The 27,899-nt window shown below is 45.4% G+C and overlaps 1 protein-coding gene across 1 annotated transcript; it reads left to right on the top strand.

Annotated features, from left to right (window-relative positions):
• The first annotated feature begins 164 nt into the window (after positions 1-164).
• MYBPH (myosin binding protein H) lies at positions 165-22,597 on the top strand. The gene is made up of 11 exons (XM_081915505.1): positions 165-608; positions 1,922-2,056; positions 4,316-4,483; positions 13,375-13,463; positions 14,779-14,977; positions 15,456-15,595; positions 17,237-17,396; positions 18,427-18,563; positions 19,525-19,711; positions 21,821-21,874; positions 22,248-22,597. Exons 1-10 carry the CDS (start codon positions 416-418, stop codon positions 21,829-21,831), a joined length of 1,419 nt encoding a protein of 472 aa, XP_081771631.1. The 5' UTR covers positions 165-415; the 3' UTR covers positions 21,832-21,874; positions 22,248-22,597.
• Positions 22,598-27,899: the final 5,302 nt, after the last annotated feature.

Below are 27,899 nucleotides of genomic sequence, written 5' to 3'. Positions count from 1 at the left end.
GAACGCAGCGAAACAGAGCGTTGCGAAACCCGGTCTCAGGGGAAGCCTTGCTTCAAGGGACAGATCATTCTGCGGGCCAGTCCCGCCGAGTCCCGCGGATGACAGCTACTCCCGAGGAGAAGCTGAATTTGCACCTCGCAGCTGCTGGGCGGCTATTCCTGGCTCCCCCGCCCGCCCAAGCAGGTGGGCCCAAGCGGCGGAGAGAGAGGAGGGGGCGGCCTGGAGGGACCTATAAAACCCCCCAGACCCGGCGGAGAGCACAGGGGGGAAATCGCCGCCGAGGAAGAAAGGAGAGACAGACAGCAAAGGGCGAGCCGGGCGGGACTTTGGCCACCGTTGACCCTCTAACCGCACGGGGCAGCTCCACCGACTGCCACCCCGGGGCACAGAGCGGAGTCCTCGAAGCCTACCGCAGATGTCCGAGCAAGAGGCGGCCCCGGCGGCCCCACCGGAGGCCGCTCCCTCCGAAGAGCCGGCCTCGGCTCCAGCAGAACCGACTCCAGCAGCTCCCGGACCGGACGTAACAGCAGCAGCCGTCGAGGCTCCGGCTCCCCCGGCGGCCCAAAGCGCCCCGCCGGCAGCTCCAGCTAAAAAGAAGCCCAAAGAAGGTGAGGGCGGCGGCCGACGAGGTGGCCGAAAAGGGTCTCGAGCAGCGGAGGCGGGAGGGCGGCGGCAGCGCGAGCGCCTCTTTGCTCCCGGCGCAAAGCCGTGGCGGGACGCGGGAGGCCGTTTCCAAGGCCACGTGCGGAAGCGAGGCGCTTTGAGCCTGGGCACCAAAAAGGACCTGTGGGGCTTCTCTCATATTTAAAAGACGGCAAAAAAGTGGTCGCGAGTGAAGCGCCACGGCCTGCGCCACGCTGGTTTCCGGTGATTTTTCCAGAGGGGTGTTTATTGTGGTATAGCGCTCGCTCCATTTTTTAATTAATTAAATAATATAATATAATATAATATAATATAATATAATATAATATAATATAATATAATATAATATAATTAATATATAATTGCGGTGCTCACGCTACGCCATTGGTATCCTAACTGCAGGCCACGTTCTGCCTCCTCCATTTAAGACGGATTTCACTTCTCTGATACATTGCAATGCAATCCATGGCTACCTAGAAGCAAGTCCTATTGAATTAAATGGGAACTAAATAGGGTTGGGACTGCAGCCTTAAAAGCCCCATTGCCACCGAAGTCTCATTTGCAATTATCTGGATGAGCTGTATATGGCCGGAAGCACCAAAAGAGGTCTTGTAGCTTTTTACAACAAAACCTCTATCAGTGTCAGAAATGGAATGAATGAGAAAACCACCCTCCATGAAATCATTTTCAGCTATTTGTTCCCACTGACTACTATTGAGAGCATAATAGAAGGAGCTGGAGAAGGAGGATAGTCCCAGAAATTTGAAGGTCGTAGGAAGGAGACCTGGTTCCCCAGGGTATTTACTGCAACAGCAATATGTATGTTGGTGTACCCCTCTGGTCACAACCCCCCACTACATTCTCTTGTTCAGCTGAACAAGTGAAAGCGAGCCCTGTATGCATACAACTGTACATGTATCTGAGCTTCCATGCAGTCAAAAATCCAGTGCAACTGAGGTTCCTGATCACATGTAAATCCCTATGCCCATACAACTGTATGTATGGAGATGTGCTCAGCTTAATGCTGGATGTTGGGGCATATAGCCAGAGTGTTGGGGAGCGGGACACAACCCCATTCCCTGCTCTCACATTCACTAAGTGTGTGAGAAATGGGAATTTGCATAGCTATCATGCAAAGGCTAAAATAAGGTTGGGATATGCATTCTATGACCAAGCCCTTAGTCCAAGAAAAGAGCATTAATGAATTTACACAACATTAAGTACTGAACTGGTGGGGATGGAAAATGCCCTACTAACGCTTTTATATTTGTGATACCAGGCACTCCCAGCTCACCGATAAATCTAACAGTGGACGATGTGAACGACAATTCTGTGACTCTGACGTGGGATGCCCCAGAGGTTGTGGGCCATTCTGGCCTGGATGGATATGTGGTGGAGCACTGCAAATACGGAAGTAGGCTTGAGTTTTATCTCTCGTGAGCATGAAGAGCTGCATGCATTAATGTGGAAAATAGGATAACATGGTCAGGATAAATTGCTTGTCCCTCTCTTGACGTATCTACAGCTACAGTTGGAGGTGAGGAGAGAACCATATCGTTCTCATGAAATGTTCATTGAACCCTTAAACCGCTGAACAGGTGTGTAAAGAAAATGATATGTCTTCTCTTCTTAGCCTGACATCTTCTCCACACACCCGATCAGTTGCTCACATGCCATGTTGACGTGCAATGGACATGCTCTGTGAGCTCAAGTTGAAAAAGGCTGGGAATACTAGAAGCAGCAAGTCATGGGATTGCAAATTCTAGAACCTTGAGATTGGTCCATCTCTTCTAGGAGCTCTCAGGCAGGAAGAGATTCCACAGATGTACCTTCTTCTATTCAAGCACTGCATTGGTTCTGTCCAACTGCTGAGAAACAGAACTTGCATGCTGCAGGAGGAAATGTTGCACATGTAGAAAGTCTGCTTGCTGTGAAACTACTGAAAGAAGGAAATCTACTTAAAGTCGAGAAATGACGACCTTGCCCTTCAGCCTCTTATACTGTATATGGCAATGGTGGAAGTGGCTTTCCAAACATGGAAATTCAGAAAGTAGTTATTTCTCCCCTTTTTCAACCACTTTTGCAAATTGAATCCATTATGTAGCAAGTATAGATGCCATACCATAGAAGCTGCCAAATACACACTTCCTGGGCAAGGCTTCTCTATAGCATAGAAAGGTACAGTATAGTAGCACTTTATATTACGAAAAAGGGTTGCAGTCTATGATGTCTGCTTTTAAAAAACTGAATAATATTAGGAAACAAGATTACATTTGTGAGCAATTTGGTTTGTAAACCACCAGTGATGGATTAATCATGTCACAGCCTGAGTGAAGGATGTTGTGTATTAAACAAGGTGTATTATACACACTGAGTATGCTCTAATGGTAATAAATAGTGGGTGACGTCTACTAAAGTCTTCAGAAATTGATGACATCCCTATTGATTGCTACAAACAATTTATGTTGCCCATTTTCATGGGTTGTCTAGCTGGGGTTTCTTGTGAGCGATAGCTGGGTGAATCATTTCTCATAAATAAATTATTTTGAGTTTAGCTCTTTTCCTTGCTTGCAAATTACTTCCTGCATTCCAAATTGTTTGCTGAATATTTTATTCAAATCAGTTTTTCAACCTGCATGAGTGCATTATCACATATTTTTCACTCCATATCTGCATGGTGTATTTGGAGAGCTATTGCCATAGGGTAGCATTTCCACTCACTGATTAGATTGCCTCAACCTTTGTAACCTCTTTTGTTAATTGAATCCAATAAAAGCATGCTTTTGTTGTGATTAGAAGAGGGTGTCCTTGAAACATGGCATAACTGTTCACAAAGGATGGCTTGAGCACAATTGTAGCACAAATGTATCCAAATGTTATATTCCGGTAGGGATAATTTAGGGTTGCCATATTTCAAAAAGTGAAAGGCTTTTTGCGGGGGTGGAGGCAAAGTTGTTGACCTTTCTTTCCCAGACATTTTAGCCACTTTTCGGCCCAGACGCCATTTTCGACGGACGAATCCCGGCTATGTCCAGGACGTTTGGCACCCTTAGATAATTTGAATGTAAGAATGACCTTATATGTGGTCTTTCTAGAGTTGGGAGGCTAGGATTGATATATTGCAACCTTAAATTTGGTGTTGGTTTTTTAAAAAACAGACAGACAGACAAACCAGTAGACATAGGTTATCAAAGCATAGGTTTGCTTTTGAACAACATAGTCTTAAGAGTGTTGAATTCTAAGTAAGTGCTACTGTGTTCTGAAGTTAGTGTTCTAAGCATTGGAGCTTTCATCTCATTCTCAAGAAAGAACTGAGTGGACTCTGTTGACAGATACATTTTAAATGTATCAGAGTAGAGGCCGCATTGTCCACTGAATCGACTTTTTACAATAATTCTGTTGCAGATGACATAGTGGGCCAGCAATAAATATTAGACCTCCTGGCAGCTTACCTGCTGCTATTTACCTGGAAGTGGGGGCAGGGAGGTTGACATGGTGCAAATATACTGGCAGAGCCAATCTGGCATTCCAACCGGTGTGTTTACATTGTGTTGACCCCTCCTTCCTGGTAAGTAGCAGTGACCCTGCTGTAAGGTCAAACGAGTGCCATAACCCAACTGTGCCATCTTTGCTTCTAATCGCATAACTCACCTGTTGCATATTTTTGTTTTAGCTACAGACTGGGTGGCCGCCAACACGAAGCCCTTCCTTTCCACCCGTTATGTAATTCGCGATCTAACATCTGGAGATAAACTTCTCATTCGTGTGAAGGCTGTGAAAGGTGATGGAGTTAGTGAGCCAGCCATCCTGGACCAGCCACTCCTCATCAGAGAGGTTCTTGGTATGTATCTTGAATGCATTTAGCGTAACAGAACATGTTCATTAACATGGATTATTCAAAGACGTCCTTCATATCATCTTCCTGTTCAAAATACCCCCTCGAGCTGCTGTTTGCCTTGTTGGGAGTTATTCCCCTACCCCCCCCCCCCAGGAGCTTTGTGGGACCATGATTTCTATCAGCAAAGTGATGTGGTATGCAAAGGTTAAACAACACTCCTTCCCTTATACCAGTGTTTCCCAACCTTGTGCCTCCAGCTGTTTTTGGACTACAATTCCCATCATCCCTTGCCACTGGTCTTGCTAGTCAGGGATGATGGGAGTTGTAGTTCAAAAACAGCTGGAGGCACAAGGTTGGGAAACACTGCCTTATACACAAGCAGATCAAATTTGCTTAATGGCTTTCATTAACTCCTGTAATCTCCATAAGAGAGACTTTGGCTCACATTAGTATACCCTTGGAGTTTTTTCTTCACCACAACTAAAGCCTGCTAGCATTTGGTGTCATGATTTGTTGTAGCTGGTTGCACTGTGGTATGCAATGGAGAATTAATTTCAGATGACTTTCTGGTTTTGGCTATTTCCATTTTGCCCTGGCAAAGATTGCTTTACTTTTCCTTCTGTTGTCGTTTCTTCGTTGCTTTAAAAATTATGAACAGCTTTGACTCATTTTTGCAATTTCTTGAAATGAAAATGAAGCAGACATCCCAGCATAGAGCCATCAGACCTGCTTGTGTAAAAATGGAGCATACTTTACCTGCTTAAAGGTGAGAACAAGATGCAGTTGTTATGTGAAATCCGCTTTACTAAATAAAAAAGGTGTCATTGATGCTCCCACTGCACCTATTTTTGGACAGTCCCATGAATATGTAGGGCAAGTGGATATCTCCTATGACCGTGTGCATTGCAGTGAGCGGCAGGCATTGCACATGGATTTTAAACATGCATCTGATAGGCCTTCTTGGTGCACCATTGGGAAGTACAATTATGTTTCATTCAATATTAATATAAAACTGTTCTTCCGAATACAGGAATAATAGTGCAATCCTATACATGTTTATTCAGAACTAAATTTCCTTATTTTCAATTGGCTTACTTCAGTAGTTCTGTTGAGGGCATGATAGCTCCCCATGTTCTTTCTTCAGCATTTTAGCACTCAACTGGAAGCACTAGATAACATCCATGGCAAGGCAGGTTCCTTTTAACCTGCGATGCCCTTGTGGCTATGACATTACCTTGCCCTCATCCTTCAGTCATCAACAGAACTCTGGGTAACAGGAGACCAGAAGAAGCTGAAGTCAGTGATGAAGAAGTATACCTCCCAACCACATTTAGTTCTCAAAATAAATCATGTGCAGATATGTCTACAAATTGCAAGAACAGTCTGATCTGCAAATCCTGGGTATGACACAGCTCTGACTTCCATGGTGTCAGCTGCTGTTAACATTAATGTGGCACCACAATGTAATGAAACATACATTGCACTATTAATTGCATCTCACTTGGCAGCAGTGGTCATGGATCTGAGTGCTGTAATTTGGAACCCATGTATACCTTTTTCTGCAGATGGAAACCAGCTGAGGAGAATCTGCCAAGTACAGTGGTACCTCGGGTTACATACGCTTCAGGTTACATATGCTTCAGGTTACTGACTCCGCTAACCCAGAAATAATACCTCAGGTTAAGAACTTTGCTTCAGGATGAGAACAGAAATTGTGCTCTGGCAGCATGGGAGCAGCGGGAGGCCCCATTACCTAAAGTGGTGCTTCAGGTTAAGAACAGTTTCAGGTTAAGAATGGACCTCCGGAATGAATTTGTTACTTAACCCGAGGTACCACTGTACTGCTTTTTAAACTACTGCATAAAACACTGCTAGAGTGCACCCCCCCAACTATTAAAGATTCAGAGATCTTGTCCTTCTTTGCATCTGGTCACTTTACCCCTGGCTCTTTCACTTCAGATTACAGCAAGGGTGTGTGACCTTCAGTGCTCCTTAGGAGTTTGAAAGCTTCTTCAGCCGCCTCTAGGTATTGCTGGCCCCATAGTGTGTTTAGTAGGGATCTTGTGTGGAGTGTGAAATATTAAGACCTTGTATAGAAGGATCACACTTCAGAATAACCTACATTCTGTTTCTACTACGAAGAGAAATTATTTTTAGACAAATGTTTTGATGGAAAACGATGAATGCCGGTGACGAACATAATTCTCTGCCAGCTAGTTGGTAAGTGAGTTCTCTAATGCAGCCTGAAATTGTGCTGCCTGCTAGCACAGATTGTCACTGGACTTACATAACTATCTTTCACTTCTTGTGCACCACTAGCATAAGGTGTGGAAGGAGTAGGGACATAAAGGCATCTGCTACTGTCTTATGAAATTTGTACACAGTGCTTTTTAACCTGACTGAATGAGTCAAATACGGGTTGTATTTTCAGATATCGGCAGTACTGTACTGGCAGATGAATGTTTTCTTTGTGCTGGGGTAGGTTCTATAGTCTTGAGTGTCTCAGATTATGCAAATATAACATCTTGACCAGCATGTTATGTTTAAATTGTTCTTGCAATTCCAGCTGTTTAGTTAGCGAGTCTACTTTATGTACATTGCTGGGAGCAAATTCCAGTTGAGTGCCTGTGTAGCCGCAGGTAGACAAAAATAAATAAATGCTATGGCATTTTGAGACTGATGGTCTATTTACACACTTAATCTTCAATTAGTTTTCTAGCCAATTGGTACAGCGTAGCAGCACCAGTTCTCAGCTCAGGAAACTCACAGTCTCTCTCATTGCACAATATTGATATAATATTACTAGCATACTTTATTGTGTGTTGAAAGGACTGGCTCTTTTTTTAAAAAAAGTGTGCTTAATGCTGTCACTTTTATTTTGAAAGATTAGCATCAGTGTCCTCTACATAGGTTTCTGTGTTTGAAAATGTCAGCCTGCTGTTTGCTCCTGTTGCTGTTTGATTATAACAGTTGAATAAAAAAACCCACCTTTACGCAATTTTAAGCAATTAGCAAGATAGCAGACAAGCTATGCTTTCCTTCAAATGTAGGGATATAGAAATTAACTTAGTTCCTTGGAGTGCTGGATTTCACTTGACTGATAAGCAGGGGTGTCAGGGCCTGTGGGAGTGCCACCTTGGGGGCTTCCGCTGCCTGAGAGAGTGGCCTCATCCTGCCTATTGGCTGCGCTGGCCCTGTTGATAAGAATAAATGCCAGCAAGGGATTCCAGGGGGAAAGAGATGGGTGAGTGAAGATGCTGTTACAGTTCTTGGCAGGGCTCTCCTCTGGTATATCCTACTGCCTTGCTGGTGTTCTATGAACAGCGTTGCTAAAGTATCTTTCAGCTTTTTAATCCTGGGCCCTCCTTTACACGATCACTTCTGGAACGGAGGCTACTGCACGTTTAAGCCTCACAGGCATGCATAGCTCTTTTATTAAACCCCAACATAATTATTTTACCACCCAGGCTACCATTCACAAATATAGCATGCTAGAGTTACACCATTGCTATTTTGATGCTAGTGAAGACAGCGGCAAGTGATTAAATGCATACAGGCTTCTTTTGACTCTCACCAGGTTGTTTTCCCAAGGGAAGTATAAAGCTCTGCTTCAAGTATGTGCTGCTCATTGCATAGCACACACACACACACACACACACACACATCTTTTTGGCTTCGTATACAACAGAGGGACTTGAAGTAAAATCCAGACATTGTAGGAACATAGTTTTAGAGCTGAAAGAAAATCTGACATTGATTTGGTACAAAACCAATTTTGTAGCTGTATATTGGAAACTACTATCTTGGGATGATGAATTACAAATCTACCTTTATTAGGACCCCAAAAAAGGACACTAACCCCACCAATTTGAGATTCCTGCATTGCAGGGGGTTGGGCTAGAATGACCCTCGGGATCCCTTCCAACTCTACAGTGTTATGATTCTGTGACTAATCACTTCTGGAGGTGGGTGAAAATCGGAATTTGAAGTTACAGTGCCTGCAAAAACGTGCAAGGGAAAAAAAACTATTTAACTTTTAGAAGACACCTGAAGGCAGCCCTATTTAGGGAAGGTTTTTTATGTTTGATGTTTTATCGTGTTTTTAATATTCTGTTGGGAGCTGCCCAGAGTGGCTGGGGCAACCCAGTCAGATGGGTGGCATACCAACAAACAAACAAATAATTTATGTTGCAGCTGGACCTAAAATTTGCCAAATAATATTCATTGTAGAATTTGGAAATTAACCCAGCAGACTTCCCTTGCTTACTTTGCACATCTTTGGCATTCATCAGGCACCATCTTAATTCTGGAATGGCAACAGCCTTCATTTTCCAGGATTGAGTTGTGTCAATGCATCCATTTTCCATTGAGCCACTGAGCCATTATAGGCAGCAGAATTGTACCAAACGTGGCAGTGTATTTATCTTTAATACCAGAAGGAGGAAGGATATCTGTCAACAGTTCGGTGAGGTCAACACAAGATATACAAGACAAACTAAGGGACACGCAAATACCTTGGCTAACACACCATCAACTACTTGCCTTTTTAAACAATCCAGCAGTAAAATCAGCAGCCACTAGCCCTTGACCACCTTCGAAAACCACTTCCTGGCAGCAGAGGGACACAGCAAAGGGATGATATTCACAATATACAAAATACTCCAAAATCCCACAACCCGCCTTGACTCAATGAAAGAAGAATGGGAGCACGACATAGGCTATGAAATTAACCCCACCCAATGGACTAGAATGTGATCTAAACCTCCCTTTAAGTCCGTATCAGCCAAAGGAAGGGAACTCAAGCTGAAGCTCACCTATGGGTGGTACTTAACACCACGGAAACTGGTGCCGATACGCCCAGGAACCACACCAAGATGCTGGAGAGGCTGCACCTCCACAGGGACATATCTCCACATGTGGTGGGAATGCTCTAAAATCCAACCCTTCTGGACAGCAGTCCTACAAGAGATATGCAAAATAACTTAACAGGTATTAGAACTCACCCCATATCTCAGTGTTTCCCAACCGGTGTTCCGCGGCACACTAGTGTGCCACCGGACGTTGCCTAGTGTGCCGTGGGAGGGAGGCGGGCGAGTCGGGCTAATCCTCCGACGAGCTCCACCTCCAGACCCATTGCTCAAATCCTTTAACCCAGGAGGGCGGGGGAGAAAGAGAAAAAAGAAAGGGTGGGAAAAAAGAAGGGGAAGAGAAAATATTTTTTTTAAAAAAGGAAAGAGAGGGAAAAAAGCGAGGGATGGAGGAAGGGGAATAAACAGAAGGGGAGGACAATGAAGAGGGGCGGGGCTTGGCAGGCAGCAGATAACTGGGGAGGGGGGCGCGGCTGGCGGCGGCTCAAGGCAGGAAGGGAGGAGCTGCCTCGCGGAGAGTCTTGGGCTGCAGAGATTTCCCGTTCAGGAGCACGGGAGGCCACGCCGTGGATGGGAATCTCCTCCTCCTCCTCCAGGAGAGAGGGTGGTCCGCCCCACCGAGTCGGGCGTGCTCAAGCGTGGGAGCCTATAGTTAGAGCTCAGCTCCTTTTCTTGCCTTCCCCGCCCCCCCACGGAGCACATTTTCCTCGCCCCCCCAACCCCCGCATGTAGAATAGAAGCCCTCCAGCCTCCACGGTGCACAAACTCTCCCCTCTGCAACGAAGCGCTTTGTTGCATATTTTTGGTGAGGTTTTTAGGCAGTCTTGGTGCACCTTAAATCAGCGCTAATTGCGCCTGGACGCAGTATTTACTTCCGAGTAGGCCCCCCCCCCCGGTAGCACCTGACGTTGCTATTCGTATCATCAGGTTTGTTTGTTGATAATTTAATTGTTTTAAAAGCATCATGCTAAAGAGCTCTCTCCCACCCCCAGACCCTTGGGCAAAACAGAAACACACACATACACAAACACAGAGATTGAGCCCTGCAGGTTTTATGAAATGAATGGATTATGAATGCCTGTTTCAGTGGCTTGTCCGCCTTAGGCTGCCTGGCCAGACACCTGTTACACGGTGCAGCCCGTAAGCTGTGAGCGCTGCTACCTGCCGCCGAGACCACGTAACGACAGTCTTGAAAGACCTACATTGGCTCCCAGTACCTTTCCGAGCACAATTCAAAGTGTTGGTGCTGACCTTTAAAGCCCTAAGCGGTTTCGGTCCAGTATACCTGAAGTAGCGTCTCCGCCACCATCGTTCAGCCCAGACACTGAGATCCAGTGCCAAGGGCCTTCTGGCAATTCCCTCACTGTGAAAAGTGAGGTTACAGGGAACCAGGCAGAGGGCCTTCTCAGTAGTGGCGCCCGCCCTGTGGAATGCCCTCCCATCAGACATCAAAGAGATAACCATTACCTTCTATGCTGTTACTATTTTTTTATTTTTTTTTACATAAGTAAAAAGTGACCTTTCCCCATCTGGCATGGTGGTGTGCCTCGAGATTTTTTTCATGAAACAAGTGTGCCTTTGCCCAAAAAAGGTTGGGAAACACTGCCATATCTGACCCTACCGAGCATCTTCCAAGATCATAATGACCACTCACATTATACAGGGCTTATAACCCAAATACTCTCAGCAGCCAGAAGCCTCATAGCCAGACACTGGAGAGAGCTGTCAGGAGTAAACATGGACCAATGGTATCAAATTGTATGGGAAACGGCCTTACTAGAAAAGCTAACCAGTAAACTGAAACTGACACGGGGACAAATAGAAGAGGACTCCTTCACCCTGGTATGGCTCCTCTTTATCACATACACAGCCCAACAAGAACCCCCGACAACATATGAATCAGTCTGGCTTACCTGACCTAACAAGACCTCCCCTGCTCACAAATGCAAACAAACCCCACTGCAAGTCAGCCACAGACAACCAACCACATCCTGCCCCCCAATACCTCTCACTACCAAGGAAATGTAATAAATGAATAGAAAAAGAACTTACCCAGTTGACGCTGACACAAAACCCCACACGTACACTATATAAAAGAATATAAGCCTCACCACCCCGCCCCTCCTCTCCCCTACCTTATACGATACTCAACACTAATGTCTCACAACAAACGTAACTGATTTGTAAGAAAGACTCTACAACCTGTAAAAAGAGACAGTGCTTGTACTTTTGTAAACCAAGAAAGTCTTTAATAAAATACATATTTTTTTAAAAAAAAAAGTTCAGTGAGGTTACAGCAAGAAGGTATGCTGTTGCTACAAGGCACTTGATATTCATTCTTCTTGCTGAGTGGATTAAATTAAATTATGAAATGCATCCCTCGTACTATTTATGAATCCTGATCCCAACTCTCCATTCATGGAGCTAACAAACTCAGCTCAAAGAATTGCCAGAGCTAATAGAAACTCTCACCTCTGATAATTTATAAAGCACAGTTACCTGATCTGGGGCTCCATGGTTGGGTCAGGTTACGAATGTGTCATTTAATAACAAACAAACCGCAGGGTTCTTGCCAGTGCAGCCTTGGCCAGAATTCATTTCCATTTTGATTCTCTGGACTGTGATGGAAGAGCTAATCAGTTTGCCTTACCTCCCTGGGTTTACTGATTTACTGTGTTTATATGGCACCTTTCTGCCAAGGCACTCATTGTAGTTTACCATTTTAAATATTAAAACAAATGTTACATAGAGCTTTCCAAACTTTTCATGTTAGTGACACACTTTTTAAGACATGCCTTATTTTGTGACACAGTAATTCAGTTTTACTAGCAAACTGGAGCTTAAACAAACCCCTTTCCCAGAAGGAGCATGGGGAATGTTTGTGTGACACACCTACTCACTGCAGCCGGCACACTAATGTGTCATGACACACAGTTTGGAAAGCTCTGCGTTACAGAATACAGAACAGAGCTTTCTCAATCGGAATTTCTGAGCTGATGACACAAACTTCCTAGCCTGGATTTCTCCTCAGGGATACACAAGTTTTTCTTAAGAAGACTAGAGCAGGTATGGGCACTGCTGACTCAACATCTTCTCAGGCCATGGATAGTCACTTCAGGAGCTGATGGTTTGGGCTCCCTGGCTTGGGCTTCTCTCCTGCTTCCCCTCAGGACACACAGGTATTTCTTAAGAAGAGTCAGGGAATGTGGGAAGGACTGAGCCAACAGTTCTCTCACGCCACTGCTGGTCACTTCAAGAGGTGGTAGCATCTTCTCCTTGGCCTAGGTTGTATTTATGGTCCAAGGAAGATGCATTGTTGCGCAGAGGGGAAAGTGTCAAGAGCTCGCCCTACACTCGAGTAGGATCCTGGCAGAGACACATGCCTGACTTGCATGTTCTCTCCCTCCTGGTCGATCGTTCGAGAGCTTTCTTCAGCCCGAACATCACAGCGACCGATGCCAACAGACACCGGCACACTTAGGGATCTGCAGAGTCTTCGCAGCTTGCGTAACAGACCTCAGCAACTCAGCATTTTGGCTAATCTACTTTATTTACATATAAATACACAGAGAGCACTGCAACATGGCCTCTCTAGAGACAGCAAAGAGAACAAAGGACAATAGTCCCACTTCACGGAACACAGTAACACAAACATCCTGTCTCCATCACTTCCCTCTCTGTGGAGTCAAAACATATACCGTCATGTGATAGACAAAAATCCCATGACTGTAATCATGGAGCAGGAATTCTAACAGAAAGTACCCTTGATCCTACAAGGTTTAACCACAATGAAATATGAGATATTTGGCTTATTCTGCCTCCAAACTGCTGTGGAATCTCTGGTCATATGAGTATCTCAGTGCTGCCCCCCCATAACATTCTTATTTATTTAAGACATTTATATACTGCCTAATCACTAGTGCTTCTAAGCATTCCAGGCAAGCCAAATGATCCAAGCAAAGGCAATTCATCAGTGATTCCACAGCAAAGTTCTCTGACAAACCGCTATAATTTTGTTTTCTCCAGAGCAGCCCAAGATCCGACTGCCCCGCTATTTGAGGGACTTGTACATGAAGACTGTGGGCGATGTGTTGAACCTGATGATTCCTTTTCGGGTATGTGGATCCTTATTCTTATTTTGACATTTTGGCTTTGGATAAAAGCCTTTGCATAATTGGTCAAGAAGCTAGGAATAGTTGCAGAAAGCTTGCAAAGGTGAACTAGTTCTCAGGTTGGCTACAGTGGGCAGCCTCCAAAGCAGGAATTATTGATATTTTGGAAAGAATTCCAGCTTCACTTGAATGTGGCCCGGTCACTGAGAAAAATAAAGGACTGACAGGCTTGGGCAAAAGGAAAATTGGAGCTTGAGCTGTCTCAGGACAAGGCAGGACTGGAAGCAAGGTACTCTACACAAACCATTGTATCCTAAACTGTAATGTGTAAACAAGCTTAAGCTTTGTTTGGCTGACATAGGCATTACATCTGTATATTGCAAGTCATATAAAACTCACCAGCTCTTGGTAGCTTCCTAATCTCTAAACACAGACGGAAAAAGTGTCTTATGTCATACTTGATTCTGACGCTGGATCTCTTTTTATGTTATTCTGATTTAAAGAGCTCTTATCAAGAGAATACTTTGACATTGTGATCAAGTTTGTTATGTGCGTTTGGAAAGCAGAGGCAGTATGTTCCAGTCAGGCACTGGGTGGGGGGTTGTAGCCAGGAGCCTAAAATAGCTCTCTACTAAAAATAGCAAGTGCAAGCCATATGGAGTGGCATAGAGAGACTTATAATAGGGTATAGCACTCCATGCATTTCCTTGGTTCTTGGGTATCTGTAGACATGCTGTGGATCTAGGCCACTCCCTTAAAGGGCCAGCTGTCAGAAGCAACTGCATTTGACACACATTCATACTAGCTTCAACTGCCCCTATGTTTTTTGTCGGGGAGGGGACTTCAGAGCTCAGGTTTTGGATAGAAACATCAATATGAATTTTTTTGCCTCCTGTGCATGGGCACTCATACATAAATGTGTGTCGGCAAGTGTCCTGCCTTTGAATAAGAATCCAAAAATTGTGTTGGCTTTTTGCATCACAGTTTAATCACATATGGCTAGAAAGTGGAAGCAAATGAGCACTTTCTTTCTTTGAAACTTTATTCCCACTTTTCACTTCCATGAAGAACAATCAACACGGTTCACATAATAGAACCACAATATAACATAAAGCAAACTCTAGTCAGTGAAATCAAATTAATAAAATGAAACAAAAAACAGACAACGTAGTTATAAGAGCAACACCAGGAACCATCAAAATCATGAAAGACCACCTATCCATTGCCGAAGATTCACTGTATGTTTATAAGAGTTAGTAGCCAGACAAATAGAAGAAAACCACAATATACAAACTGTTCTACATATGCCTTTCCTTAGGGAAAGCCAAAGCCACAGGTGACCTGGACTAAAGATGGCCAGCCTCTGGATCCCAAGCGAATGCATTTGCGCAACAGTGAGAGGGACTCCGTCCTATTCATCCGCCAACTACAGCGCAGTGATTCTGGAAAATATGAAATAAGTGTTAAGATCTTAGATGAACTAGAAGACAAGGCCACCATTAATCTCCAGGTGATTGGTAAGGGCGATGAAACCATATGGTTTGATTTGGTATCTAAAGGGTGGCTAGCTCAGATACCTCTTCCCTTGAAACAAAATTCTCTAATTCAAGAGTCACTGTGTACTGTGGCATATGGCAGCTTGCTGGGCCTGGCATTATTAAGCATCGGAGCATGTGGTCTGCTTATGCCATGGGGAATGTGTAGTGAGATGACTGTTCTGTTTCAGTCTTGAATCCCTCATGTAACAGGGTAAGATAGAAAGACATTGAAGATTAGGAGCCATTGTTTCTGATACTGAAACTACACCTGCATGAGAGTTATGAATGAATAATAGTAATATATTCTAGTATGGTTATATATTTCCCTCTTCTTCCAGATAGCTTAATGTCTGCTCTCTGTTTTATCTGGTGCCTGCTGCTGAACTTCTCTGTGATGTGCCATGGCAGGTAGCACTATCTTGATATTTCAGAAGTAATGTGTGGCTCATCTTTTCAGAGAGACCAGGCCCTCCTGAGAACCTGAAGCTGGTGGATGTATGGGGCTTTAACGTGGCATTGGAGTGGAGCCCACCCAAAGATAATGGCAATGCTGATCTCAAAGGGTACACAGTCCAAAAAGCAGACAAGAAGACTGGGGTAAGGACTTGGGGCTGGGAAAGATACAGCCTGGGGGGGGCATTGTACTTTGTGCAAGGATTAGTGGTGGGTCCTGAAGCCCCCATCACTTCACAGCTGTTTACAAATCCCAACAAAAAGGAGTCAATATAAGAAATGCAATGCATATTCCACAAAAACGCAGCCCACAAATTCCGTGACAATACAGAATTTGGTCACAGGTGGTTTAAACAGTGAAAATGAGAATGGGAAAAGAACATTACTTAGAACCCTTATGCTTTTTATTCTTTTATGTTTTTTATAGTACAATAAACGGAATCAATAACATCTTGAATAAGAATGTAAATCAAGGTTTAAAAAAAGCTCATGTATGAACTTTTTTCTTTTTAACTAGCAAATGTAAATAACCCTCTAAATGTATCCATATTTAGTCCAACAAATCTTTCCCTTGAGAACCTTTCCCTCTCTAATCCTCCATCGGCAGCATTTATTTCAGAAATGGCAGTAGGTCAACACAGTTTGCCTTTGTAATAGAGCTTTATTCCTGGGGTCCAATCACAAGCCCCCTGGAAGAGTTGATTCACTCAGCTATTTTTATATACCTGGTGCTGTGACCTATGCCTTGCTTCAGTTGCTCTGTGGAAGCATTGATACTGTCTAAGGTTTTAAAACAAACAAATACACAAACTTTCATTTAAAATTTTGGTTCAAAATATACATAAAGGTCATTAAAATCAATAAAAAAAATTAAAACATGCAGATCGTCATAAAACAACATTGCTGCCAAATATGTTTGGGACCCGCCTTGCTTCTGTGAGTGCCAGCTGTTTTGAACTGTTTTTAATATTGCCTTTTGATGTTGTAGCCTTCTCTGGGATCTTGGGGTGAGAGAGGGCAACATATTATAATATTAATAAATGTGCAGTTCTTCTTCTTATCAAATAGTATCAAAGGTCTTTTCTATAAGGTGCAAAAGCACCCTTTTAATCAAACGTATAAGAGAGTCTTGGCTTGTTCAGTGCAGCAAGTTAGCATTTCATTGTATGCTATATTTATATATGCTGGCAATTAAGAAAGGGCTTGGTGGGAGAAGGTGTTATGTGGCTGGATAGAGGGTGAGTTTTCTCTGCTTTACTGGTGGGGGCAGTTTCCTGTGGAAAGGAGAATTCCTGCCATTATTCCCCTCCCCATGACAGCAATGGAATGTTTGTCAAGTGGGGACTCTCTTCCTTCTCAATTTGCCAAATTGTATTGTGGGCTGTTTCCCACCTCTTGCAATGCTGCTGGAGAAGTGGTAGAGTGAAAACCATGGGACCAGAGAGCCTGTTTCATTGAAAGACGTAGCTATCAACAATTGTACAGTTCTTTAAAAAACAAAAACAAAAAACACTACAGATCGAGTTAAATGCTTCCTCCTGTCCTACAGTTCCAACAACCCCTGCCCTGGGCATTGCCTATTCGGTATGAATAGGAGGCCCTAATGGTGCCACTGTCACCCACTTTCATTTGCCCTAACACCAAAACAAAATAGCACCCCAAGGTGGCTTCCATAGGTTTTTTTTTTGCTTGGGAAGCTCTTGGTCCTTCTGCTGGGAGGGCAGCCCTGTGCCCTGAACCTGAACCTTTTTCGTGTTTAAGAGGCTGACCTTTACTGCTTTCCAGCAATGGTTCACAGTTATGGAGCACTACAACCGCACCAACTGCACCGTCTCCGATCTCATAATTGGCAACAGCTACTCCTTCCGAGTCTTCTCGGAGAACCCCTGCGGCCTCAGCGAGAAGCCTGCTGTCTCCAAGGACGTGGCTCACATCAAAAAATCAGGTAGGGGCTGTAGAAGCACAGTTGGAAAGACAAGGTTGTGGAGACCCATCTCTTCCCTTGTAGGGCTGGTGGGTTACGTGCATGGAACATCGAGAACAGAAGGCAGCCATGACAGCTCAAACCATTCCAGCCAAATTGTCTAAAGCATCTTCTTTGGTGGGCAGCGTTCCAGCAGCTGTATGCTAAGGTGGCAGAGGAGGGGAGTATCAGAGGAAAAGTGGGTGGGGACAGCAAGAAAAATAGGTAATACCACACAACTGACTTGTTCAATAGGCCACATTCCAGCCACACCAAAGAGCTGGAGGGGAGGGTGTGAAGCAGGGCTAGTGAAGAGGATGTGGAGAGAGGGACGCATGGGTTGGAAGAGAGATCACAACCTGAGGAAAGACCTGAATGCAGGATTGGGAAGCCTGGAGGGGGCAGTTTTGAACCCAGAGGCTGGACGTCCCTCACTCTGATGTAAAGCCAGATAAGCCATGGCAGACACTGGGAGGGATGACGGAGTGAATTTTAATGGTGTAGTTGGGGTGAAAAAAGGAATGTTTTCTTTCTGCCTTTCATAAAGATATCAGATACAAATGAATACATGGCTGGAGGCTGCTGATAGTTTTCTCAGGGAGCTAAAGGTCAGAAGGTTGGTGGTTCGAATCTGCTCGACGGTGGTGAGCTCCCCTTGCTCTGTCCCAGCTCCTGCCAATCTAGCAGTTTGAAAGCACACCAGTGCAAGTAGATAAATAGGTACCGCTGCGGCAGGAAGGTAAAAGGCATTTCCCGTGCGCTATGGCTTCCATCATGGTGTTCCATGGCGCCAGAAGCAGTTTAGTCATGCTGGCCACATAGCCCGGAAAGCTGCCTGTGGAGATGAGCGCCATACCCCACAGTCATCTTTGACTTAACCTTCCAGGGGTCCTTTACCTTTTCCAATTTCAATATACAGAGCTGTCATTTTGTATTGTTTCAGAAAGTCTCACAATCTGCTCCCCCTCTTATGTAGAGTTATATTGATCTGCCTTCTCCCCCACTCCCCCAGCAATCACATACAAAGCAGAGAAGTACAATAGCAAGGATCTTTCTGAACCTCCAAAATTCACCCAACCGCTCACCGACAGAACTACTACCCGGGGCTACAGTACCCAGCTTGTCTGTTGTGTCCGGGGCTTCCCAAAGGTGAGTGCTGGTCATTCTTGGAAGCTAAGTGATCAGTGACCGTCTTTAGCAAGATTGAATCTGACATTGGGTATAGGATGAGAGGCTTGAGGTGTTTCCTTTGGTAGAGGAACATGGGTTGACTTCTTTTGTTAATGGGGATAAGTTGCAGACAGGTGGATCCATTTATTTCAGGTTAAGTGTTCCTTCTGCATGTGTTTACTCCTCAGCCTGTTCTGTCCTGCTTCCACAGTAATCTGCAACCTTTTTTTAAAAAAGCTGCATTTGAATGCTTTTCTTTCAAAATAGAATTTCTAATTGTAATTTTTTTCACAACACGCATTTAGATGCATACCTTTTTAGAGCTGAGGTCCACATCGCAACATTCAGAGAACCATGAAGTCTAACAGATAAGAGCTACATTCTGATCTGCACTTTAGTCCAGGAGATGCAGATCAGGCCAATTTGCATCAAATTCTTCAAGCATCTCTAGAGTTTACGGGGCTTCCAGGAGACCTGTTTATTGAGCATTCACCCTGATTTGTTTGCAGGGAGATTAGATGACTTGGGCTGTTTAATGAGTAGTCATTCTGATATGGGGGGGGGGGATTGGATGGCACTGCATCGAAGCAAGTGTTATGCCACACTTTCCAGTGCATTTCCCCATCACTTTCCAGATAAATGTCCAGTCTTATGGGGAAGTGGCTTTGTAGTGCCTCCCTGTTTCAGCAAACATGCGATGGGTGCTGCAGTCTATGACAGCATTGGGAGATTGTCAGTGACATCCACCATAAAACAGTCCCAATGAGTAGGCAGGAGGGTTGAGGGTGGAAAAGTAATGAGACATTGTCTAGAGACTCTAGAAACATATCACTAAGTAATGGGAAGCTGCTGCTCACCTGGGACCAGTGATCAGCCCCTTCCCACTTTTTTGGAGAGAGGTGTTAATTTCTGCCATTTTGGTGCCTTATCTGTATTTCAGCCCAAAGTGATCTGGATGAAAAACCAGATGGAAATTGGAGAAGACCCCAGGTATTTAGCCCTCATGAACCAAGGTATTTGCTCTCTAGAAATCCGCAAGCCCAGTCCCTTCGATGGTGGCGTTTATACCTGCAAGGCCGTGAACCCTTTGGGGGAAGCCTCTGTAAACTGCAAGCTGAATGTAACAGGTATGTATTTAATATCTGAGTTGTTTGCTTTGGGACTGCCTATTTTGATGCAATTGCTAAGATTTCCGAAGGGAATTGCAACCATTCTGGGTGAATTCTACTGTGGCTTGGAATCCTTTGTCCCTTATGGGAATTCCAATCATAGTCATGTAACGAATTATTTCAGCCTCCTGGAGAGATGTGATTGACAGGCAGGGTGTGTTTGCTAGATGCAGCTGAAGGCTGGTGCACTGCCATCCCTTTGCTTGGATTGCTGGCAACCCTTTCCATCTGGGACATTCCCAGAATCACTTTCATACATTGTTAATGCTGGTTCCCAGGACTGATGGCCCTTCGTTATTGATTTCCCAAGGAAACACTGTGCAGCAGCAGGTAGTGACTTAGAAGGTTTGCCAAATGCTGCACATTCTACTTCAGCTTATTAAAATTCATTAAGAAAGTGCTTCAGTCCAGAGGTGATTGGATCGTGCAGTTATATCAACACTTGTGAAGAGCAGAAGAGGTGACCACAAGCTAGCTTAATTACAATATTTAGCATTTATGTCATTCTTCAGAATATTCTTTCAAATTGCTTCCTTTACATGTCGTCCCTTACACCAGCCCTTTAAGGTGGGTCAGTATTATAATCTTTTGCAGGTAGAGGGCTCAGGGATTGTGAATTGTTTAAGAACAACTTGGCAGAGGTACAACTAAACCAGAGGCACACTCAGTCAGCCTGGCCTGTGGTTTTTAAAACTACAATAAAGTAGATTTTGATTGAATATTGGGAAATACTGTCTATATGAAGTAAGAGCAGTCACGTGGGCTGGTTGTAAGAAGGTGGAATAAATTATTTGTAAGTTTTCAGGAAGAGGGTGGCCTTTCCACCATAGAATCCCAAATCTGCAATTCTGTTAAAACAGAAAGAAACAAAACAAAAACTAGCTAAGAGAGAGTGTGCAAGTCTCCCCATTGGCAAACCTGGCAGTCAAGATGATGAAATACCATATGTTGCACCTGATCATGTTTCCTGGCTCTGGAATCCTGCAGCCTTGTAATATTTCTCTAATAGGATCCATTTAGCCTTAACTATGTAACTGAGATATTAATTCCTCTCCACTCTATTAATGGCAGAGAACCTCCTGTAAGTGGGTAACTGGTGCTCTCCATCTTCAGTGGCTGCAGCCCAGCTGAGTGGCTGTAATTTATTGCCCACACAAGGCTTCCTGATCACATTTCCTTGCTTCAGCAAACAGCTCCCCAGCTCTCTTCCATCCCCCTCCACTTCAACCCCCAAATCTGAGAAGACAAGAAAACAAATGCAACACTTAACCACCCAGAAAGATTTGGTGCTCTCACTTGCAGAGATCTAACCCAAGCAGCACATTCAGTGCAGGCCCAAGCCTGCAAGATCCCTGGCTCACGTTTTGTATGACAGAGTCCCAAGGGCTTGGGAAGCATTTGATATTTCAGCTTGCATTGTGTCCTGTCATGCATATTTTAAAATATTTTATGAAGGCTGTACAATAAAATTCTTACTTGTCTAGATTCTGTTATCAAGGCTAAGCAAGCAAAACAAAAATCACTTCCCTTCCCCAGAACAGCCATGTAGCAAATCTTTTATGAATGAACACCAGAAACAAAGCCAGAAGGAGATTCTAGAGCTGTATTTACTAGGAGAGGAAATAGCCAGCGCAAAAAGCAATTGACATTCCCACTGCAGGAGTGAAACAGAACATAACCAATCTGGGATGGAGATGAGAGAGATACTAAGAAAAAAGAGCCCTTTAAGCATATAGTGTTTCAAATATAGTGCACTGCCTCTAAACATCTCCCAGCAGACTTGAGTCAGCTAAGCAACTATCTGTGCTTTGCATTTTAACATCGCAGAGTATATAAAGAAGCATTTTTATAAGCCTGGAACTGTTGGGTTTTTTGTGTGTTTGCAAAGTAGCTCTTGCTTACTGTACTGCAACCAATCACTGTGTTTCTCTGGTCCATTTCTATGGCAAAATCTTGTGCTACCATTAATGTCATCAGCAGGACAAAACAAACAAACAAGCAAAAAAAGACACATTGCGTGAAGAGATGCCTAGAAAGTAATCTTGCAAGTTTCTTATGTTTCTACAGTCCCAGAATGAGGATGACATGGTGAGTCCAGAAGAAGAACAAAGTGAGTTTGAGGTAAGATGTCACTGGAAGAATTAAAGATGATCATCCAGAATGCATATTTGGTTCAGGAGGCATATGAGAGCTTGGGCTAGGGCTGGCCCAAAACATTTTGTGGCCTGGAGTGAAGGGCAAGGTCTCTCTCACTTCTGTCTTCTACAAAAGACTTGCGGTTCAATCTTACTTCAGTGCTGGCAACAGAACATCGTCCTCCATGGCACTGAAGAGCAGAACAAGCTTAAGGGGTGCGTGGTGGCAAGGAGAAGGAAAAGCTGACTGCTTCATAGGTATTAGGAGTGAATGAGCGCTGAAATAAATTAGATGCTTTCTGTTCTGGGTGCCTAGTATCCACTCCAGACATTGAGTCTGCACATATCTCTTGTTTCAGTGTTTCCTGTTCAAGGCCTCCTACAAAACTCCCTCTTGGTATCCCTGCTCTGGAGCAATTCCTTATTCACACACTCAGCTCCATGGTTCCTAGAAGGAATCTCCCGCTTGGAGATGAAGCTGCTGCTGCTACTGCATCTTTTCAAAAACAGAAGCTTTATAGAGGACAGAACCTGCAACTAGGATTGCTCCGTAGGGAACACTGACCACGTCTCCTGTTAAATGTCTTTTACTCCTTTTTATGGTCTTTCACCCTACAATACAGTTGTTATCAGTCTCGGGGGGAAATGTTCATTTAGGATGACGACGACGATCGTGATAGCAATAAATTAATAATTTAAAAATATCCTACGAAGGACTTTTTACTCAGTGATACATTCTGCAGTTGACTCCCTCCAGCATCCCATCACCTATGTATGGGTGACACTGCATTCCAAAATGAAGTTCGCTACTGCCCTCGGAAGCTACCCAGTCAGGTTGGACTGAACCATCACAAGGGGTGTTTCCAACTTACAAACTGTTTCTGAAAGATTTGACAGCTAGTGGAGTAAAAGGCTAGTGAAAGTTCTAAAGCAGGATTGGGGAACCTTCCCCCCCCCCTCTCTCAAGGGCTGCGTTCTCTTGCATGTAATCTATGGGGGGGGGGTCCTGTATTTTGTGGTGGGCAGAGCCAAAAGTGGATGGGGTCAGAGCCAAACATGGGTGGAATTTGGAGGGTTGCATAGGTTTCTCTTTCCTCTAGTCACTGTCCTGACGGCCACCTGATATTAGACTGAAGCCACATGTGGCAAGTGGCAGTGCCAAAAGCCTCCTCTGATTCCTCACAGCAAGCATTCCTTTTCACCTCCGCAGGCTTTGATATTAAGCAGTATTCAGAAATCAGAAATCCCATCAGTTCCTTTTTCTACTCAGCAGGATCCTGGGCATTTTTACAAACTGGCACACTGAATGCTAGTTCAGTCCAGAATGTTCCTCTTGTGAATATTGTCAATGTAAGAGAGAAAACAGCAGACGCCGGGTGGTATTTGACTAACCTTTTGCACTAATGTAAGGATTAGTGCTGGCGCAATGGGATCACCCCCATGCTGTCCCCAAATCTGCTCTGGATGGATGGGGGAAACTCCAGAACAGATTAGGGGTTTCATAAGGGGAGAATGTTTCATTGCACAAGGAAAAATCATTGCACTGACGGAGCGTTAGCCTTATGACATTGAATGCAACCCATTCAAAGCGCCTGCTGCTCAGTGTGATTTTTTAAAAATTCATTGCCGTTTACGGAAATAAGGAAAATGAAGAAAATAGTTTAAGAGACAGAAGTGAAAATGGTGTCTGTCTCCAGTATCATAAATATGTTACCAGAGTTTGCTTCTTGGCCTGAACTGCCATATGTCGTAATGTACAAATTTGGGCAAACTGAGTGCCTGTTCATTGCCACCCAGGAATAATTCAGAGGCCTCACAACAGCAGTGTGCCTGCACAACCTTAACCACACCCCTGCCTCACCTCACACTGTCTCACTGTTGAGAGAACAAAAGCGTGGTACTGCCACCCTAGCTACTCCTGCTTGTATCTGAGGAGCCTAAAGGAGTAGCTTCTCTGCCCTGATAGACCCAAATGAGGCTTCTATGAGAGCCATATTCCACACAGCATAATCTGTCAGACCAACATGCTTGTGGGGCCAGAGCCTGCTTTTCTCCCCGTCTTTGCCAGTCCTTTCTGTTACCAGCTTTCTCCCCCTTTTGTGACCTGAATGAAATCAGGGCACAGCTCACATGAAATTAGGCTGAGGGCCACATAGGCCATTCATCCGTAAAGCACCAGGACAAAAGAAAAATTGCCAAATACTTTGTGTAGGATCAGAATCAAAGGAAAGACATGAGTCTGCCACACACTGAACAGGCAAGTTCATTTGTTACCTCTCTGTGTGAGCTATGTCATATTTTGACTCTCTTGGCACAGCGACTTCTTTCTACTGATATCCCATAACAGTCCTGAATATTGAAGGGCAGCAGTGAGAAGGCGAAAGTAAACATTATCAGTCCCTGAGGATGATGAATCCACACTCGTGAAAGAAGACACGGGGAATTGCAATTGAACTGTATATGAGCTTTGCCCTCGGAGGATTCAACAACGTTCTCCTCCAGGAGATCACACTGAATCAGGCTTTACATGGAAGAATGGTTCTGTTGAGCTGTTTTAAGATGATTTCTTCCCTTCTCAGAGATCATTGCCCATTACCCTTATCTACATTTCTATGACCCATCACAAAACAACTATTTCCTCCTGGCTGCTTCCTTTCAGTTCTGGTCACCAGATGGCACCATAGCATCAGCTTTTTTTCTGGGGCTGCTACCACCCTACACAATCTGTATACTGCAATCTGCCAAATGTCAGAAATTATTAGATGCAAAAATACTGGAGCCGATTTCAAGCATTTATTTGAAAGCAATGAATTAGTGTTACGTTTCTGTTTGTAACCTAGTAACACTTCAGTTTTTTGCCAGAATGGTATTCCAAAAGTCATGCATTTTGTGTGTGCTTTTTTAAAAAAATCCCAGGATTTGGGACTGAGCTTTAAAAGAAACTATAGCTGATGACATCTGTACACAACCCACTTCCCCAATTCCATCACTGAGCCTTGCAATGTTTAGTTCATTGCATTTCATAAATGCCCTTTAAAAAACAAATCACTTGGGGCATCTGACATATAAATTAGTGCAGTGTTTCCCAACCGGTGTTCCGCGGCACACTACTGTGCCGCGAGACTTTGCCTGGTGTGCCGCGGGAAAAATTGGCGGGGGGGGGGAATAAAGGGGAAAAAATTTATTCCCCCACCGCCAGGCGTGGGGCTGGGGCGGGGGAAGCCCGAGCTTCCCCCTCCCCCAGAACGGGACCCAGAGCCATGCCGAAGCTGCGCGCAGCTTTGGCATCGCTCTGGGAGCTTGCGGGGCTGGGGGAGGAGGAAGCCCTCCGCCAGCCTCCAAACCATGTCGGGAGACAGCGGGATGGCGCGCTGCGCCTCTCCCGCTGTCCCCCGAGTTTGCGGGGCTGGCGATGGGGAGGAGCAGGCTTCTCCCCCCGCCAGCCTTCCAGCCAAGTCGGGGGACAGCGGGATGGCGCGCTGCGCCTCTCCCGCTGTCCCCCGAGTTTGCAGGGCTGGCGACGGGAAGGAGCAGGCTTCTCCCCCCGCCAGCCTTCCAGCCAAGTCGGGGGACAGCGGGATGGCGCGCTGCGCCTCTCCCGCTGTCCCCCGAGTTTGCGGGGCTGGCGATGGGGAGGAGCAGGCTTCTCCCCCCGCCAGCCTTCCAGCCAAGTCGGGGGACAGCGGGATGGCGCGCTGCGCCTCTCCCGCTGTCCCCCGAGTTTGCAGGGCTGGCGACGGGAAGGAGCAGGCTTCTCCCCCCGCCAGCCTTCCAGCCAAGTCGGGGGACAGCGGGATGGCGCGCTGCGCCTCTCCCGCTGTCCCCCGAGTTTGCGGGGCTGGCGATGGGGAGGAGCAGGCTTCTCCCCCCGCCAGCCTTCCAGCCAAGTCGGGGGACAGCGGGATGGCGCGCTGCGCCTCTCCCGCTGTCCCCCGAGTTTGCGGGGCTGGCGACGGGAAGGAGCAGGCTTCTCCCCCCGCCAGCCTTCCAGCCAAGTCGGGGGGCAGCGGCAAGGACGCGCTGCGTTTCTCCGCTGTCCCGGACGGCTTTCAAAAGCCTGCCTTCAAAAGCCGTCCGGGACAGCGGAGAAACGCGCTGCCTTTCTCCGCTCTCCCGGGAAGGCAGGCAGGGGGGAGCAAAGGCTTTCGCCCCCGCCCGCCTTCAGAAGAGGTCCAGGACCTCTTCTGAAGGCGGGCGGGGGGCGAAAATCTTTGTCCCCCCTGCCTGCCTTCCCAGGGGCTTTTAAATCGCCCCGGACAGCGGAGAAGTCCTCCGCTGTCCCGGGCGATTTTAAAATGCCGCCCGCCAGCATTTTAAGATTGCCCCGGACAGCGGAGAAGTCCTCCGCTGTCCCGGGGTTTTTTAAAATGCTGGGGGTCGGAAGAAAAGCCCTTGTCCCCCCCCCCAGCCTTCAGAAGAGGTCGGGGGACAGACTGCGGGGAGAAATCAGGGTGGGAGTCACGACCGTGAGGCAGGGCTGCCAAGTGTGGCAGAAGAGGACACGGCGGTCGCACCTGTCCTTAGGTAGGAGCTTCTTCCGTGTCGACCTGCTGCCCTAAAGTCTTGGCTTTTTTCTTGGCTTTTTGGCGGTTGGCACAGAAGGAAGGCAAGGGGGAGGGGAAAAAATTGAAACTTACACTTTCGTGCGTCCCTCCCGGCGTGACGCTGCGCGCTGACGTCACGGGGCTGTAATGGTGGTGTGCCTCGATATTTTTTTCATGAAACAAGTGTGCCTTTGCCCAAAAAAGGTTGGGAAACACTGAATTAGTGCACTCATCGACTATTGTGAGTATGTACATTGGCAGGATCGGCTAAGTAGCAGGTAGTGGAAACAATGCTTCTGGGGTCAGGTCACGTTTGCAAACAGCTTTGTAGCACAAGAGTTGGTCTGCCAACAGGCCTGGTACCTGAAGCCAGGACCCTTGGGGATCCTGCCACTTTCCATTCTGTGGACATGACCAGGCATAGATGCTGTTGAGATAGGAATGCAAACGTGCTGGGAATGAGGGCTTAGGGGAGCACATCTTTGTTTGGGATACTGTCCTGCCATGTGATGCCCCAAATCTTCCTGACGCAGTGCTTGTAGAAGACGTTGAGGTGTCGCTCCTGGTGTGCTCAACATGCAAGCCTCGTATTGGACACTAGCATCACATTCTCCCATACCCTTTTGGAGAAGTGACATCCTGACCAGGGTGTTAGTCTTTGTCAGGCTGATGGTACAGCCGAGCTCCCTGCAGGCTTGGGCAAAATGGTTGATGAGTCTCTGTAGAGCTTCTTCGGAATACACTGTCAAGAATGTATCATCTGCAAACAACATTTACTGAGAATAACATAAAAAAATACATTATATTAGAAGAAATTTCTAGCAAATGTGTGAAAATAGCATGGTGACAGACTAGTGCAAATATAATATAGAAAGCAGATTATTATGGGCCAAAATTGTGAGGACATCCATTTGTTTTAGCTTCTAAGATGCCATATGATGCACCCTAATTCTCAAAATTCTCATGAATTTCTCCCTCGGCCAAAAAAGCGAGATGAGCGTTGCAACCCCAGAGTCATCTGCGACTGGACCTAACGGTCAGGGGTCCCTTTACCTTTACCTTTAATTCTCAAATAACTTCCATTCTCAAGTTCCTGCTTTCACCCTATGCCTTTCTTCATCCATTTAGAGGCAATTTAAACATTACAGAAAAACCTACGGAGTAGTCCACCTGGTACTATACGAAATCAAAACAATTGTGTTGAATTATGTGTTTGATTACCGCATCATGGCAAAAACTCCCTCACTGAATGTGGAAAGCTAGCACACCTGGAAAAAAGTAGGCTAGTTCTTTTCACTCTTGTGTTAGCTTTCCAAATGCAAATAGTTTTTGATGTGTCTTCATATATATGATTTCCCATTTGCTTTCTGAAATGGTACAACCATCTGGCATTTCCGATTCAGTTCTTAGTTTGGGTTAATAAACACCTCTCCAAGGTGGCAAAGTCCTAAAAGTGACTTTAACACT

The sequence above is a fragment of the Podarcis melisellensis genome, assembly GCF_964234715.1.
Source record: "Podarcis melisellensis genome assembly, chromosome: 6".
Taxonomy (NCBI): Eukaryota; Metazoa; Chordata; class Lepidosauria; order Squamata; family Lacertidae; genus Podarcis; species Podarcis melisellensis.
This window is presented reverse-complemented; position numbering and strand designations above follow the sequence as displayed.

Coding starts and splice junctions, on each gene's coding strand:
- MYBPH (XM_081915505.1), top strand. CDS start 416: ATGTCCGAGCAAGAGGCGGCCCCGGCGGCCCCACCGGAGGCCGCTCCC. Junction 13,464..14,778: donor ACCTGATGATTCCTTTTCGG/GTATGTGGATCC, acceptor GCCTTTCCTTAG/GGAAAGCCAAAGCCACAGGT. Junction 18,564..19,524: donor GTGTCCGGGGCTTCCCAAAG/GTGAGTGCTGGT, acceptor TCTGTATTTCAG/CCCAAAGTGATCTGGATGAA.